The 17769-nt window shown below is 45.9% G+C and overlaps 1 protein-coding gene across 1 annotated transcript in view; it reads right to left on the bottom strand.

Moving 5' to 3' along the window:
- LOC147726190 (uncharacterized) overlaps positions 1-17769 on the bottom strand; it is a 606971-nt gene that overhangs the window by 149826 nt on the left and 439376 nt on the right. The window contains exon 10 of the mRNA XM_086960284.1: positions 16042-16234. Coding sequence (XP_086816410.1) covers positions 16042-16234 — 193 coding nt within the window. The remainder of the gene's footprint in view (positions 1-16041; positions 16235-17769) is intronic.

Raw genomic sequence — 17769 nt, 5'->3', positions numbered from 1 at the left:
GGTAACGGACTGCTGCTCATTTTCCTATCACATGCATTCTCCAGTGAATTGCATGCTAGTTGCGGTAGTCCCAATTCTTCCCCTTCGGTGGGGTCCGTTTTTTCCAATACTGTTTATGCTCCCAATTTAAAAAAGATTGTTTTCAATACCCTCCAGTGGGTTTCAAATTGTAATTCTGCCTCGCATTTGCTGACTTCCTCGTACTGGAATTAGGCTGCCAAAGTCTGCAGCCCTACAGACCTTCAAAACGATGTCAGCGGCGGTGCATCTCCCACGGCCCGAGTAGCCGTGTTAATATTCCTTCCAGAAACCCCCAAGCTTTTGGAAACGCACTCCACGAGGAAGAGTTCAACTGAACCTTTATTCACAGAGGCAGCAAAATGCAACTTGATTGGTTCCAGTCCCTGACGCGTTTCGATGCCACAGGCATCTTAATCATAGGGCGGGGCCTTTGGAAAGTCAGGTAACGGACTGCTGCTCATTTTCCTATCACATGCATTCTCCAGTGAATTGCATGCTAGTTGCGGTAGTCCCAATTCTTCCCCTTCGGTGGGGTCCGTTTTTTCCAATACTGTTTATGCTCCCAATTTAAAAAAGATTGTTTTCAATACCCTCCAGTGGGTTTCAAATTGTAATTCTGCCTCGCATTTGCTGACTTCCTCGTACTGGAATTAGGCTGCCAAAGTCTGCAGCCCCACAGACCTTCAAAACGATGTCAGCGGCGGTGCATCTCCCACGGCCGGAGTAGCCGTGTTAATATTCCTTCCAGAAACCCCCAAGCTTTTGGAAACGCACTCCACGAGGAAGAGTTCAACTGAACCTTTATTCACAGAGGCAGCAAAATGCAACTTGATTGGTTCAAGTCCCTGGCGCGTTTCGATGCCACAGGCATCTTAATCATAGGGCGGGGCCTTTGGAAAGTCAGGTAACGGACTGCTGCTCATTTTCCTATCACATGCATTCTCCAGTGAATTGCATGCTAGTTGCGGTAGTCCCAATTCTTCCCCTTCGGTGGGGTCCGTTTTTTCCAATACTGTTTATGCTCCCAATTTAAAAAAGATTGTTTTCAATACCCTCCAGTGGGTTTCAAATTGTAATTCTGCCTCCCATTTGCTGACTTCCTCGTACTGGAATTAGGCTGCCAAAGTCTGCAGCCCCACAGACCTTCAAAACGATGTCAGCGGCGGTGCATCTCCCACGGCCGGAGTAGCCGTGTTAATATTCCTTCCAGAAACCCCCAAGCTTTTGGAAACGCACTCCACGAGGAAGAGTTCAACTGAACCTTTATTCACAGAGGCAGCAAAATGCAACTTGATTGGTTCAAGTCCCTGGCGCGTTTCGATGCCACAGGCATCTTAATCATAGGGCGGGGCCTTTGGAAAGTCAGGTAACGGACTGCTGCTCATTTTCCTATCACATGCATTCTCCAGTGAATTGCATGCTAGTTGCGGTAGTCCCAATTCTTCCCCTTCGGTGGGGTCCGTTTTTTCCAATACTGTTTATGCTCCCAATTTAAAAAAGATTGTTTTCAATACCCTCCAGTGGGTTTCAAATTGTAATTCTGCCTCCCATTTGCTGACTTCCTCGTACTGGAATTAGGCTGCCAAAGTCTGCAGCCCCACAGACCTTCAAAACGATGTCAGCGGCGGTGCATCTCCCACGGCCGGAGTAGCCGTGTTAATATTCCTTCCAGAAACCCCCAAGCTTTTGGAAATGCACTCCACGAGGAAGAGTTCAACTGAACCTTTATTCACAGAGGCAGCAAAATGCAACTTGATTGGTTCCAGTCCCTGACGCGTTTCGATGCCACAGGCATCTTAATCATAGAGCGGGGCCTTTGGAAACTCAGGTAACGGACTGCTGCTCATTTTCCTATCACATGCATTCTCCAGTGAATTGCATTCTAGTTGCGGTAGTCCCAATTCTTCCCCTTCGGTGGGGTCCGTTTTTTCCAATACTGTTTATGCTCCCAATTTAAAAAAGATTGTTTTCAATACCCTCCAGTGGGTTTCAAATTGTAATTCTACCTCGCATTTGCTGACTTCCTCGTACTGGAATTAGGCTGCCAAAGTCTGCAGCCCCACAGACCTTCAAAACGATGTCAGCGGCGGTGCATCTCCCACGGCCGGAGTAGCCGTGTTAATATTCCTTCCAGAAACCCCCAAGCTTTTGGAAACGCACTCCACGAGGAAGAGTTCAACTGAACCTTTATTCACAGAGGCAGCAAAATGCAACTTGATTGGTTCCATATATATATATAAAATTTCTATGGCAAAACGAACCCCCTCATTTTGTTCCTTTGCAAATTAAATGTTTTAAGTGTTAACACTTTATTCCAATCAAGATGACTTCAGGTGTGCCATACTTTTGTCATAAGTAAGACTGTTAGCGCTCTAGTTGTTCTTTAGAACACTCTGGGACATTCTGTCATTGGGCTACATCTGGCTGATATTTGGGCTACATTTGGTTTTTTTTGTCTCTGGTGGCCATCTTTGGGCTACATTGGGCTACATTTGGGCTCTAACATGTATATATAGCCCAATATATATTTTTTCAAAGTAAATTTTCTCAGCAACTACTGAACAGATTTACACCATTCAAAGAAAAGCGTAATCTGCGAGCCAAACTCTACCTTTCTACCAAATTTCTTATAAATCCATTCAGCCGTTCGAGCTGTAGCCGTGTCTAAACGTCCTATGGAAAATAACATGGGAAAAACATGTTTTGGGACCCCCCTTTTATCTCAGCCGCCACTTGACGAATCCCCCCCAAACTTTTAGGGAAGGAGCGGAGCGGAGCAGGCCATCTTCTTTGAGAAATTCGCAAAGATTCGTCCACCGGCGCCAAAGTTATTCTCAATAGAATGTTGCGGATTTCCTATGGAAACTAGGGGCCAGATGTAGGTAAGTAACATTTACCGATTGTTAATTACCGAAAATTACCGAATTTTACCGATTCGGTAATTAACAATCGGTAAATGTGAGGGGTGGGTATGTAGGGAATCCAGATGTTCCCTTTTACCGAATCGGTAAAAATCGGTATTTACCGATTCGGTAAATACCGACCGGTAATGCTCCATTCATTCCTATGGGCTTTGAAGCCCATAGGAATGAATGGGGCATTACCGGTCGGTATTTACCGAATCGGTAAATACCGATTTTGACAAGGGTGCAGGGGGTGTCACTTTGACACCCTCTAGCACCCCCAAAAAAGGTTCGGGTGCCATGTGGCAGGCATACCTGCCCTAAGGGCAGGTCTGCCTGTCATATGGCACAGGTGTGCATGCACACATGTGCATGCACACCGGAATCGGTATTTTACCATCAAATAGAATTTGATGGTAAAATACCGATTCTGTAATGCTTGTGGGACTCAGAAGAGTCCCACCTACATATCAATTTTACCGAATCTGATACAATACCGATTCGGTATTTTACAGAATCGGTAAATTTACCGATCGGTAAATTTACCGATTCTGTAAAATACAGGGCCCTACATCTCAATTTGCTTTTACCGGTCGGTAACGGCCGAAATCGGCCGTTACCGGCCGGTAAATGGCCACCTACATCTGGCCCTAGGTCCTAACTACTGTCATTGGGCTATGGTTGGGCTAAATCTGGCTGATATTTGGGCTACATTTGGGCTCTTTTGTCTCTGGTGGCCATCTTGGGAGACTGCATATCAGAATTGTTTTAATGAAATATAAGAGGATTTGAGAAGTCACTCAAAATGTGCCCTAATTTTTCTTTCTTCAGCACTAATCATAATTTCTATGGCAAAATGAACCCCCTCATTTTGTTCCTTTGCAAATTAAATGTTTTAAGTGTTAACACTTTATTCCAATCAAGATGACTTCAGGTGTGCCATACTTTTGTCATAAGTAAGACTGTTAGCGCTCTAGTTGTTCTTTAGAACACTCTGGGACATTCTGTCATTGGGCTATAGTTGGGCTACATCTGGCTGATATTTGGCTACATTTGTTTTTTTTGTCTCTGGTGGCCAACTTTGGGCTACATTGGGCTACATTGGGCTCTAACATATATATAGCTCAATGTAGCCCAATATATAATTTTTCAAAGTTAATTTTCTCAGCAACTACTGAACAGATTTACACCATTCAAAGAAAAGCGTAATCTGCGAGCCGGACTCTACCTTTCTACCAAATTTCTTATAAATCCATTCAGCCGTTCGAGCTGTAGCCGTGTCTAAACGTCCTATGGAAAATAACATGGGGAAAACACGTTTTGGGACCCCCCCTTTTGTCTCAGCCCCCAATTGACGAACCCCCCCAAACTTTCAGGGAAGAAGCGGAGCGGAGCAGGCCATCTTCTTTGAGAAATTCGCAAAGATTCGTCCACCGGCGCCAAAGTTATTCTCAATAGAATGTTGCGGATTTCCTATGGAAACTAGGTCCTAACTATAACTACCTACTGGCGACCGCCAGTAGGTAATATATATAGATATATATATATATATATATATATATATATATATATATATATATTCGTTTCACCAAAAAACTCCTTCCGGGTCCCTTGACCCATGAAAGGTGGCGTGGACGTCGGCGGAGTGAATCCGACCCAGAAATGTTCAAAACAAAGTCCAATACCCACGCTCTCAGGAAACAACACGGAGACACCAAAATAAAGCCAGTGCTGTTTAATCCACAACGCGTTTCGCCGACAAACGGCTTGATCACGTGGTTTGACGTTACCGTATCAGTGCCATATATCTCACAACAATGGAAATGAAAACAGGACTGAAATGGCAAAGCATGTTAAAGTAAAGTTTCATACTACAATACTGTCGTAAAACTCACTATTACTTTTTCAAAACAGTGTGAGAAAAAATGTTGAGAAATCACACATTTTCCACATCAAATAAGCATTTAAAGTGAAACACAGTATTTGCGCAATCATACAAATTAATACTTTGATATGACAGCAGTTGAGACGCGGCAAAAACCACACTGAAAAACGTAAATAGACCCAGTGGATCTCATTTCTCCTACACCATCACCTCACCCTTAATGTACGTCCATAACGTAAGAAAAGGGGCTCACTCAGTGCTGCAGGCGATGAAAGTTAATATGCGCCTGCGCACACGGACAATAAATCAAGTGCTAATGACCATGATGGAATGACTCAGAATAAAACGAGGGTGATGTAAGAAGAGAAAATAATAATCTTATTGGCAAGTGCCCAAACCATGCTTTCAAACAGGAAATCAGTCCAGTCAAACTCCAAGTCATAGTGATGGCAGATCCTTAACGTCAAGGTGCTCATGTGACAAGAACCGGATTAGGGGAGGGGTCCCGTGAAGTGAAGTGACGGTGAACTGGGCCCCTTATCTCGGTCCTACGACAAAACAAATAGACAAACTGGTTAAAAACAATTTCATACAGTGAAAAGTTACATGAAGCTAAAATATCATCATTAGACAGTTTAACATGGTAAAAGAAAACGAAGAAGAACGCTATGTGACAGTTACATTATTCCTTAAGGTGTACGGCTAGCTCCTCATCTTGGTTAAGACCCCCCGGGGTCTTGGTTTGGAAGTCTATGATGAGTTTGGACTCCCTTTGGCGTAATTTCAGTACCCTGTTGCCCCCTCTGGGATTCTTACCTATCTGTTCCAAGATGAAATAACTCAGATCCTTGACATTAGAGAAATGTTTGTCTCTAAAATGTCGTGCCACTGGGTATTTGGGGTCAAAATTGCTAATGGCTCTAGTATGTTCCAAAATTCTTTTTTTGGCCATACATGTCGTACTACCTATATACCATTTATTGCAAGTGCATGTAATGGCATATATCACAAAAGTCGAGCTACAAGTCAGGAAGGGTGCAATCTTTTTGTTGACACCATTGTACGTCACTTCTTTGACAGATTTACTGTTGGCGCAGGCTTTGCAGTGCCCACATGGGAAAAAACCATCTAATCCCTGTATGTTGTTGGGTGGGTACACTGTAATATCACTGCGAACTAGCATATCCCTGATACTTCTCCCCCGTCTGTATGTTATACTGGGTCTGGGAGGTAGTTCATTCCCTATTACACTGTCCGTTTTGAGAATGTCCCAATTTTTGGCTACAATTCTCGTGATGTCTTGGGAGTCAGTGCTGTAGGTCAGGATGAGTCTGGTGATATCGCCAGTTTCTTCCTTATTCACAGTGTTGTCAACGAGGGTATCAGGTCTCTGGATATTGTTGGCTCTATCCTTAGCTCTTTTAAGGACCCAATTAGGATAGCCTCTATCCTTGAATCTGTCAAGAATGATGCCACTCTCTTCTAGGTATGCTGTCGCAGTGTTGCAGTTACGTTTGGCCCTCAGTAGCTCACCAAATGGAATACTCCATTTCAACTTGTCTGGATGACTACTGAGGGCATGTAGCACACTGTTGCCCGCAGTTGCCTTGCGAAAAAGTGAAGTATGTATTTCATTGTTCACAATCTCGATTTCGACATCTATATATATATATACCGCTCACTTGCACCGATTGGGTGCACTCTTGGGCGGGTGCCTTCGTCGCGGTGGTGCAGCCCCCGTAATAATTATCGCTCTCTCTCCGTCATTCACTTCAGAAGATAGGCACTCATGGAGGTCATTTTTCTCATCCGTTTTTATTGCAGCAAAACATAACGCATTTCAGCATCCGCCTTCATCAGATGTTTTACTCGTGCGCCATGAAACTGGCACTTTTTTATACTAAATCAACAACCATGATTTTCCGATCACGTGATTTCCATGGGCATGAAAGTGAAGATGGACTTTTTGTCACCACCATCTTGGAGTGGTTAAAATCTGTACATAACAGATAATAACATTACACTTCATTCATTTACAATTATTTACAGCTTTCATATGGATATCCATCATATTTGTCCTGCCGTCTGAAAAAACATGCAAAAAACACTACCATTTAAAAATAAAAGACATCGAAATTTGTCAATTATACGTAACTGACATAAGTATAATTTGTACCGCTGGAGATTTCAAACTTCATCAGAGTAGTAATATGGGCAATTAATGTATTTGATCATACGGTGCCAGTTATACATCTCAGTTACGTATAATCGGGGAGTGTCAGTGTTTTTTTAGTTTTTTAAACATTAGTTTTTTTTTAAAATGCTTTATTTAAATGTTATTGATAACATAAATAGAAAGCAGCAGAGACATACAGTTTATGCATCAAGGTGTCTGTCTCACATGATCACAATCTGTTATGAAGTATTGGTACCAATTGTTTCACTTACTCATAACCAAATGTTGCAGCCAACAGCAGTAACGCTTGTGCAATATAACAGCACGTTGTAGGTGCAATAGACAATACCAACATTATCTATCATCCAACCAGCCCGCATCAGCTATCCGTACCAGCAGTCAGAAGACTGGACCTCAGACGAGCTCTAAGCTACACTCCCTACTCTACAGCGCTACAGGCCATAGCGAAACTTACTCATGTTTCAGGAGGAGGGAGGGGGGGGGCAGTGCACAGCATAATTTTCTTTGGTAGCCAAATAAGTTTTATATAATTCCCATAAGTTTTTAGGAAGATTATGTGAGGGGAGCAAGTCACTGTAATATTCAGTTTGTGTACTGCCCTTCGACCAGCCTGACACTGTGGGAATCGGGCCCGAGACCAGGAGATCGCCACCCTGCGCCTAGCCATCAATAGTCCCATATCCCCAGTCTTCTTTTCGCTTTTGGCAATACAAGGAATAACCCAAAAGGGCAAACATGGGGTCAGGAATCAATGTCATATCTATTATGTCTCCCAGAGTTTTAAAAATCAGGACCCAGTAGTTGGCAATCCCTGGGCATAACCAGGCTAGGTAAAAAAAAGTCAGCCGGACTTCCACGACAGCGCTCACATTCTACAGATTCCCTTAACCAATACCTCCATAGCCTCTCAGGGGTATAATACACCCTATTTAAGAATTTAAAATCAACTAACCTGTAACGCCCATTCAAGGAAATGCATTTTGCGCGCTCACAGCAATATTTCCATGTTTTGTCATCAATAACTGTACCCAGGTCAGCCTGCCAAGCTAGTCTAGCCTTAGTATAGTCATTTTCCCGGTACCCTTGTGCCAGTTTATAAATAGTAGAGACTTTCCTCACAGGCGAGTCGGTTTTTATCGTGTACGTAAGAGGAACCACTTCTGGTGGTTCAGCTAAGTCGCTCCCCAAAATCTTCTTCAGCTTTGCCTTGTTCTGTGGAGCTGGAATCTCATCAGCACTGTGTCGTGCTGCCCCGTAGTATCCACTTTCTCCCACGTTTTCTCTTTGCCCTCCAAAAACATATCGCCTATCGTCTCAATGTTTATTGAGTCTAAACTCTGAGTTACCCCTTTCTCCCTCCATGGTGGTAGCCAACGGCACCAGTCCACCAGTGTCAGTGCGAAATATATAATAGCACCTGCTTGTAATTTCAGAAAGTGCTGCCAAGCATGGACCGTCGCATTGATGGAATACAGAATTCCAGTCCTGCGATCAGATGGGTTAAAAAAAAAGAGCTGGCAATGGGAGAGGTTTCGCAACAACTTTCTCAATCTGAATGTGAGGAATATCAGCAGAGCCATGAATCCAGTCGTGCGCATGTGCACTTTATGCCACTCTATGCTACAAATCAAAGTCCGGAGCGCCCAGCCCTCCCATTTGGTATAGTAGCGTAAGTATATGACCTGAGCACGCTTCCCAGCCAAAGCTAGTCTGAACTTGTAGTGTTGAAGGAGCCCAAAAGAAGGAACAAGGAACAAGGAAGGACCAGTGGAATATTGGCAAATAAAAACAAGAACTGGGGCAGCACCATCATCTTCATAATCAAAACCCTACCTGCCAGTGACAATGGCAAGTGTATCCCTCTATCAACGTCCTCTTCCAATTTGCTGATTGCTCTCCCGTAGTTCTCTCTGAAAACTACTTCCGAGTCTGTGTGCACCAGAATTCACAGGTTGCGCATCAGCTCGGTCGTCCAACTCAGTGGGTAGTCAGGAGTAAAGGAGGCCGTAGCCGGAGTAAGCGGGAAGATGATTGATTTGGTACAATTGACCTTAAGGTCCGACATCCCACCAAACCTAACTACTTCACGTAGTACTGGTGACAAACTAAGCTCAGGATCTCTAATATATATATAAACGTATCATCGGCATACATGGAAATAATCAAATTGTATCCTCGGAAACAGATGCCCCTGTGGCTGTGGTACTCTCCAAGTGCGCAGGCGAGGGGCTCCGCCACCAGAGCATAGAGCATCGGGGAGAGCGGGCAACCCTGTGGCATGCCTCTAGTTATTCTAATCGAATCAGTAACCATGTTTCTAATTTTAATTCTGGCACTGGAATAATTGTAGAGAACTCCTATCATTTGTAAGAAAATGCCTCCCAGCCCGAGTCTCGCCAATACGTGATTGGTGAATGACCATTCCACAGAATCAAATGCTGCAATCACCTGAATGTCTTGTTTTGTGTGCTGTATTGCCCCAAAAAACGTTCTTAAGTTATGTGTTAGATTTCGACAAGAAACTCGGCCTGCTCTGGAGCGTACTAGTGGAGTTAGACGGTTCGCTAAGATTTTTGCATATTTATTTTTGTGTTGACGCTCAGGAGCGATAGCGGGCGGTACGATGCACATGCAGTCTGCATTTTGTCTGGTTTTAATATTGAGACAATTAAAGCTTCCCTCATTGAAGGTGGCATCAAGCCGCTCTGACCCATCTCCTCAAACAGCGTAGTTAAATGTGGGATGAGCAAGTCTTTTAACTCTTTAAAAAAGACGACCGTTAGGCCATCAACGCCTGGTGCACTACCTGACTTCATCCTGGCCAGTGCTGCCACAATTTCCTCCAACTCCAAAGGTCGCATGAGGTACTCCCTGTGTTCGTTCGTCAACCAGGGCAGTTTGAAGTGTGCCAGATAATTTAGTATTTAGGCATAATTTCCCTTGCTCTTGGAGCAATATAGTGACGAATAGTACCGCTTGAATCTACCAGCTATTTCTGTCGGGTCAACTAATGGTTCCCCTTCTTCGTTGTTAAATTCTACAACACCTGCCTTTTACCTGCGTTTCTTTAGCAGTGAGTCTAGTGCCGAGCCTGGTCGTTCTCCCTCTCCGTAAGTGCGGGCGTTGCATATTACCCCAAGTTTTTGATTTCTGAATCAGCCTTATCATGGTACTCATTTAGTAGAGTAATTCAAATTCCTCTTTTACTTTTTCGTCTGTGCTAGATAGGAAGACTAGTTCTAGCGACTGCAATCTGCTCTCCAAGTTCGTAAGCCTTTTTCTAAGTGCTCGTAGAACTCGTGAATCTTTAGCTATTGCGGTCCCCCTGATGTATATCTTGAAAGTTTCCCATACCACAGAGAATGTGTCAACCGACCCAATATTGGTTTCAAATAAAGTTTCTATAGCTTCTGGTAGCTCAGATTTAAAAACCGGATCGAGCAGTGAATACGGAGGGAAACGCCAGGTGAACAGGGGTACATATCTGTGTGGACTCTCCATAACCAGCAGCACCGGGGAGTGGTCTGAGAAAGTGCAGGGAAGTACCACGCTGGGGGTAATTGCCCTTGAAGCAAACCAATAACCAATCCTAGAGTATATATCGTAATATGCAAAATAATAAGTGAATCCTCCCTTTTTAGCCGATCGCGTTCTCCAAACATTGCATAATTCCAGTTGCGTCATCACGCCGGTGATTGCTCGAGCAGACGCTAAGGGGCAACGCGCCAGGCCTCCCGACCTATCTAGCTGCAGATCTAATACACAATTAAAATCGCCTCCCCAAAGCAGATGGCTAGGCCCATAGCAGTGCATCTTATCCAGTAAATCCACACAGAATTTTGGATTATCATGTTTTGGCCATAGGTGTTTGTTAAAACCAGATCAAACCCCTTCCCAGAGCACCTCGAGATAGCACATCTGGGATCCGAATCTGTGTGCAGTGCATCTAATTGTAGCTCTGATTTTGGATTAACCCAAGTAATCACTCCTCTGGCGTGAGACGTGAACCCAGCTATATGTGCATGTCCCTGCAGCGCCCTGTTGTTTAGCCTTCTGCTCGTTGGGGGCAAGTGCGATTCCTGAAGTAGAGCTGTGTCTATGTTGTGCCTAGAGAGATATGCCAGCACCTTCCTCAGTTTCCTATGGTTGTTAAGACCACGGACGTTCCATGTTACGATGTGTATCCTACTGCTTTGTGCCAGTGTCTTGTTCATTGATATGCTTCGCCGCTGCAATCTGAACGTTTGCATGGGCGTCTCTCTGGTCTATTGTGTTACAGTGTAAGTTATACATGATCATATCAGGCAACTGCACAAATATCACAACAGTTGTGTTAGGTCTCTGATTCCCCCCTCCCACGCCTTGCATGCCCCAACTTTGCATTGGCGAAGACTCCCCTCCCAGCCAAATTCTTTATAACAAAAATAACATATGTCAATTTCAAACATCAAACAAAATCGGCAATTCACCAGGTTGTGGTTTACACACGTGGGCGGATGTTGCTAGGTCGCCCTTTCCACTCACCTTCGATAGGCTGTACGCCTGGTCCGTCTGCCATCAAGCACCTGCCTAACTAATCCTAAGCCCATAACTATTATGTATTCCTCACATCATGATACTATTACGAAGCATATTAACCCTGCCAAAAACTGTGGGTGTAGAAGTAACTTCTTAATGCCCTTTATCGGTCTGCTGACCGATCCCCTCCCTCATAACACAATATTAATAGGCATTCAACCCAATTTGAATCACTGCTTCCCCCTCAAATCAGAACTTATCTGCCAATATGTGCGTCCAAGCAATTATTCCTTTTCCTCCAGGCTGCCTCCGGTCGCTCCCTTGTGGTCAGACAATTCCTTGCTGTGCGCTCTATCCTTTGACCATTCCTTCATGGCCTTCTATAGAACTTTTGGATCCGTGAAGATCCAATAGCAGCCCTGCCTATTCACCCGCAGCTGTGCCGGGTACAGCATGGCATAGTCCGGGTTTTGCTCCCGTAGTTGCCTCTTCAGTGGCGCAAATTGCTTACGTGCCTCCTGTACACGAACCGGTTAAGTCGGGATGAAGCACAATTACAGAACCTTCATAGTGCAGAGTTTGCTTCTCCCGAGCCACCTTCAGTGCTGTATCTCTATCTCTATAATTCAGCAGTTTAGCAATGATGGGCCTCGGGCCAGCTCCTGGCAGCGGTTTTGTGCCCACTGTGCAATGAGCTCTTTCCACCACCAACATGGAGAACATTTTGCACCCAGCAGTGTCTACAGCAGCTTCTTCACGAATAGTTCCATGTTCCCAACGTTGGCGGTTTCTGGAAGGCCTGTAATATGAATATTGCTTCTTCGGAACCGGGCCTCCAAGGTCCTCTGCCTTGTCCTGCAGAGTTTGCAGTAGCTTTCCCATCTGCTTGTGCTCAGAATCCATCTCTGTCTGCACTTCCTCCACCTCGGTAACTGCTCTCCGTCATATTGAGCCATTTTACCTGCTTATCCATACGTTCAGTCATTCGATCCATGCAGTACGCCAACAAGTCAATCTTACTGTCAATAGTGGATAAGCTCTTTTGCACTGAAGCAAACATATTACGTATGTCTCCCTCCACAGGCATATCAGCGTGGATATTGGGGCACTCTTCCGGGGTTTGCTCCCCAAGTCTGGATTTCCTCTGCTCGAATTGGAGCTTAGGCTGTGTTTTGTCCACCACCCCCATATTCACCGCACAGGGCTACACCATGCAAATTTCTCCGTAAACCTTGTGGGTCTCCTGCTCCGCTCACTCTAGCTGTCAGCTCCTTGCACTCGCATTAACCACAGGTCGCGGCTTCAAGGTACTCAAAGCTAAGGCAGCGCCATGCAGGACTGTGTCTTGAGGGGGGAAGAGCACGTTAGATCTCAGACTTGCTCAGAAACACATGTGAACCTTTCACCACACTGGGTAGAATCTACGAAGCTCCAAATTTGATCAATTTGCCCTAGATGGCTCTTTCATAGAGGGGGCAACAGTTGCGTCTGAGAGGTAGGAAACTCACGAACACAGTACTGATCCCTTCAAGCGCTGGGGTAGGGCTAACTCTGTGTGTGCTGGCACCCACTGTCCTGCCTCAGCACCTTTAAGCAAATCCCTAGTCTGTGCCAGGATCAGCGGTACAAACTTCATGCTTATGTCAGCTCGAGGGCGGCACCTCCAGTGCACCGCACCGGGCCTCCAAAATGGCTGCCTCAGGCCAAACGTGTCTCCTCCCGGCAGCACCACTGCTTTCAGCTAATCAGGAGGGGGGGTGCAGCCGCACTATCGTGAGCCATCAAGCAAATATTCCTATCCTACCCGACAACTCTACCACTCTTGAGTGGTCCTCCGGGTCCAGACGCAAAGCGCCATCAAGTGATCCAAGCTCCGTGCAGCAGCCCCCACACCACGCCCAGCCGTAGTCGCTGCAGACTAATGATCGCTACAGGCCTCAGCCCTGAGTGCCCTCCAGGTCGTTTTCAACCCAGAGCCGCACACCGGGTCAGCGGGTCAGTCAGCGCAATTGTGCCCTCAGGTAGGCAGCACTCCTCACCGGTCCCGGAGACAGTTCGGACACTTTTGCTGCACTTGCAGTGGGCGCTCTATATGGAAGCAGCCTCTGCTCAGAGCCAGCGGGCGCCGGCCCTCACAGCCAGTCCTTTCTGCGCAGCAGGGCGCAAGGCCTACGAGCCGGCGCCCAGTATCAGCACACGTGGTTGGTTTCAGGGGTTCATGGACGGCTCAAAATGTAGGCGTCCCGTCCCAGGGGTAGAGTCTTCATAGTTTAGGGCAGGGAAGTCAGCCCAGATGCAGGATAAATTCCGGATAGTTAGATGACTAGACGGAGCTCACGAACTACACGACCATCTTGGGAACAGGCAAGCTCCGCCCTAAACATTAGTTTTATTAATGGAAGACCTTTTAACATAAGAGTTTGCATACAGCAGATCAGACAAGCCACGGTGAAGAAATGAGGAATTTTCTAAGGGCCGGGGCCTATAGACGTGTGAGGGCCCTCAATGATGTGCTGACTGAGGGAGATCAAGGGCCTTCAATGATGTGCGGGCCCCCAACGCTGAAGAGGGACTCACAAGAAGGTGTTGGCCCCTGAGGAAGAAGGCCAGGGGACACTCCATGGCACTAGTAATTTTTAGTTCGAGCCTCGAGGTCAAGCTCTGTGAGGCATGCTGTAATCCCTCCAGGGGCTAAGGCCACACCTACCTCTTTTGTGTGCCTTTCGAAATTGTTTTTTGTTATTCTTAAAACGCTATACTTTGTACTGCCTTTTTGCAGGTTTTCACTTTTGTTCGGACAGCCCATTACATCGGCCCTTACTATCAGGTTGATTTATCCTTTGTACTGTGCACTCTCTTTTTTTGGCAATTAATGGTCCTTCGCCGATTGTCGCTAGCTCGCTGCTGCCCTCATTTCTTTTATGGATATCTATGATCATCGAGCGAGCCCTACCCATGGTCAGTGTTTCCTTTGCTCCCGCACCATGCCTCATCCCTGGTGCTGCCATTGATCACGAGTGGGAATCCTTAAATGGGAGAACGGCAGAGTCATTTCCGCCTCCCAGAGTTGTTGCACTGCAGCACACCGCTCTTCATTCTTCAAATATGGCAGCCGAACCTTGCTTTGGGTCTGCATGGCCAGCCACGCAAACAGTGGATACAGAAGGGTTCCCTCTGCTATTGCCCTTGTTGTATTTTTAGTTGATCATCGCCCCTTGCCCACTACCTGCCACTTTCTTTTCCTATGCCACCCACATGCACCTATGTTACACCCCGTGGTCTGTTGTGTCCCTGTGATATTATATTCATTTTAGGAGAGTAGGGCAACAATAGCCAACGGCCTCTCGACCTTCTAAAAATTGGTTTCGCCCTACCTGGAATTTTATTTTGTTTTTATTTACAGATCCATCTTGATCGGCAAATTAAAAAAAATTGTCAACCGAGTCATTTTCCAGGCACGCGCTTGAACAGTGATGCAGATTTTTATCTAGGTTATCAAGCATGCCAGCGCCTATGAAAATGACTTGATCGTCAGTAGAGACTGTTATTATTTTTTTTTCTCTTTTGGCAGAAGCTGATCAGCCTGACAAAAAAGCACTGGCAAAGCCAATAGATCTCAAATGCAAGACCAATTGGCATTGCCAATGTTTGTTAGCATAGTCTATAGGAATTTTCAGAATGAACCTCTCTGCCACACCTCAATACAGTAATAAGGCAACAAAACTCAACATTACCCAAAGTAGCAGAACATAAAACTGTTTTACGATTCAACAGCCATTCATCAGCATGAAGTTTTTCTTAAGTTAGGACCTGAACCAAATTTAACAAAACATACCATAACACAACAGACAGAATATGTTCTAGCTATTCATACAACATTTCCGTTACATTTACCATCCTGTGATATATTTATATATTTTAGTCAGTGGCAGCCCCCCCCCCCCCCGCCAGCGGCCTCAAATTTGAAAGAATAAAACAATAATAAAACGTGCTTATTATTGTTTCATTTTTCCTTTCCTGCCACATCTTGCGGGTGGGTCATAGGAGGAGTGGTGAACCGGCATTCGGTGCACATGACAGTTTGGCCAGCTGTCTCAGGACGGCCAAACCACCATGTGCACTGACATCTCCCCAACCCGACCTGCATTGCCTGGTGGAGAGGATAGAAGGCATAGGCTCCCAGTCCCCTTTGAAGTGGAAAACAAGCGTGCTCAGGCCAATCCCAGTGCTTCTCTCGTGCATGATTGGCCACAAGGGAGTCTGGGAGCCTCAGCAAAAAAACACAGAAGAGCGTAAATCTGCAAGGAGATCGTAAAGAACCCCCTGCCCGCCATTCTGCGGTGAGAGCAGCTACTACTGATTTTAGAGCATGCATCCCACAGCCAAAGAGCTAAACACAAAGCATCGAATTTTGGCCTATGACTATATAGTCTCATACATGCAATGCTGTTATTCTGATATCATGCTCTTGAAATATATGTTGCAATATGGCAGTCCTTTAGATTTCATTGTAGTACCTGCCAATCTTGTTCATCAACAGCTTCAGGCGCCTCTCAGTGTCTGGTGCTGGATCCACCCGGGGGTCCACCCCTTTTAGTATGTAAGTACGTCCAGAGGAGGCGCTGCAGTAACCTGTGTGGCAGCTCGCTGAAAAGATTTGGGAGCGAAGTTTCTCTAAGTCGTTCAGCATCCCCACCATGGCGTCTCTGTCTGGAACGAGAAGGAAGATGGAAAGGGATAGTACAAATCAGCTTATTTTTATATGGCTTTAGGTTCAAAGTGAGAGAAGTATTTAGACAACTGATGACCTTAGAGGGTGGGTCTACATCCTATGTTCGCAATGTCTTTTTGTTGTTGTATTAAATCAATTTTTATTGGCAGAGCATGAGGCAAGGTGAACAGAACACTGGTGCCTATTACCCAGCGGGCCGGCTAAAAGCTGAGCAGATTATGGCACCAAGACAATGAATGAGAGCATACCAACTGGTCGATAACGCAACATGTCGTCTACAACCCACAAAAGGCCTGACGTGTGGTAAAAAAGAGAGGAGAGGGGCTACGTCCGTCTCTCCATCATACAGGTATCCATATGGTCCAGTGTGCTGTCAATCGTACAAGCAGTGATAGCTGGTGGCCTGAGACAGGATCCAGCTGCATAGCGGTGCTGCTTTTCAAAAAAGGCAAGAATACAAAAAGAAACCAATCAACTCCCTTCCCACCCCCTCCCACCCTCCCCAGTAAGCAAAATACAATGGAGAAAGAATGGGCTCAACCTGTGGACTTTGTAGGAAGCGTAACCACCGTGAGACTGAAAGGTCCGTGGATCCCACAAGGAGTCACCATATGAGGTGGGGGGAATGCCCCCAGGGATTCATTTCAGGAGCTGGAGATAGTTGGGGCACGTCAGTTTCTGAAATTCATTGGAGAGGATAGTTATGAGTGGGGCCCAAATCTTGGCATAATCTGCTGAGCTTCCTAGGGTAGCCATCGAGAGTCTTTCCATGCCCAAAAGGTACCAAAGTTGGTGCAGCCATTGCATGTGGTCCAGGATTCTATCTGTTTCCCACCCGCCTGAATCACGCGATGGGCGGCGTTCAGCGCAAGGGCCATTTGTTTTCCTCTAATAGAGCGCAGGGGGGCGGTCAGTGTGTTGGCGAGGCCTAGAGGGTGTACGCCAGGAGCCTGGGAATAGTAGTGTGAAAGGCCTTGTCAATGTCATCTAGTTTCCTCTCCCAGTATCGCGTGAGCTTTGGGCAGTGCCATAACAGGTGGAGGAGGGTACCAAGGCTACCGTACCCCCGCCAGCAAAGGCCGTCACAATTAGAGTGCCTTAGCGAGTCAGACTGGCATGTAGTACCAATAGGACGCAATCTTAAAGGCACTTTCCACATGTCCCCTGGAGTGTTCGGTGTGGTGTGCTTTATAAAAATATCGTCCCATTCTTTATCAGATAGTGAACGCCCCAGTTCTGCCTTCCAGCGTCTCTGTCCTGCCAAGCGGGTGGTTTGAGTGCCTGACGTGAGAAAGGAGTATGTTTTGGATATAAGCCCACAATCATCTTTTTTGCGGGTGAGCCACTTCTCGAACGGTCACATTGGGTAGTGTGCCAGGGGGCGCGTCTTGGTTTCCGAGATCCAGTGCGTCATCTGGGAGTGGAGGTGTGGAAAATGACTAAAATCGGTATACATAAGCGGCGTTCATTTATGTTCACCATAACCACTGTTGAGCGTAATGTGAAAATCGTG

This window comes from Lissotriton vulgaris, chromosome 3_1 (genome assembly GCF_964263255.1).
Source record: "Lissotriton vulgaris chromosome 3_1, aLisVul1.2, whole genome shotgun sequence".
Taxonomy (NCBI): domain Eukaryota; kingdom Metazoa; phylum Chordata; class Amphibia; order Caudata; family Salamandridae; genus Lissotriton; species Lissotriton vulgaris.
Note: the sequence above shows the minus strand (reverse complement) of the source record. Positions and strands in the feature narration are given on the sequence as shown.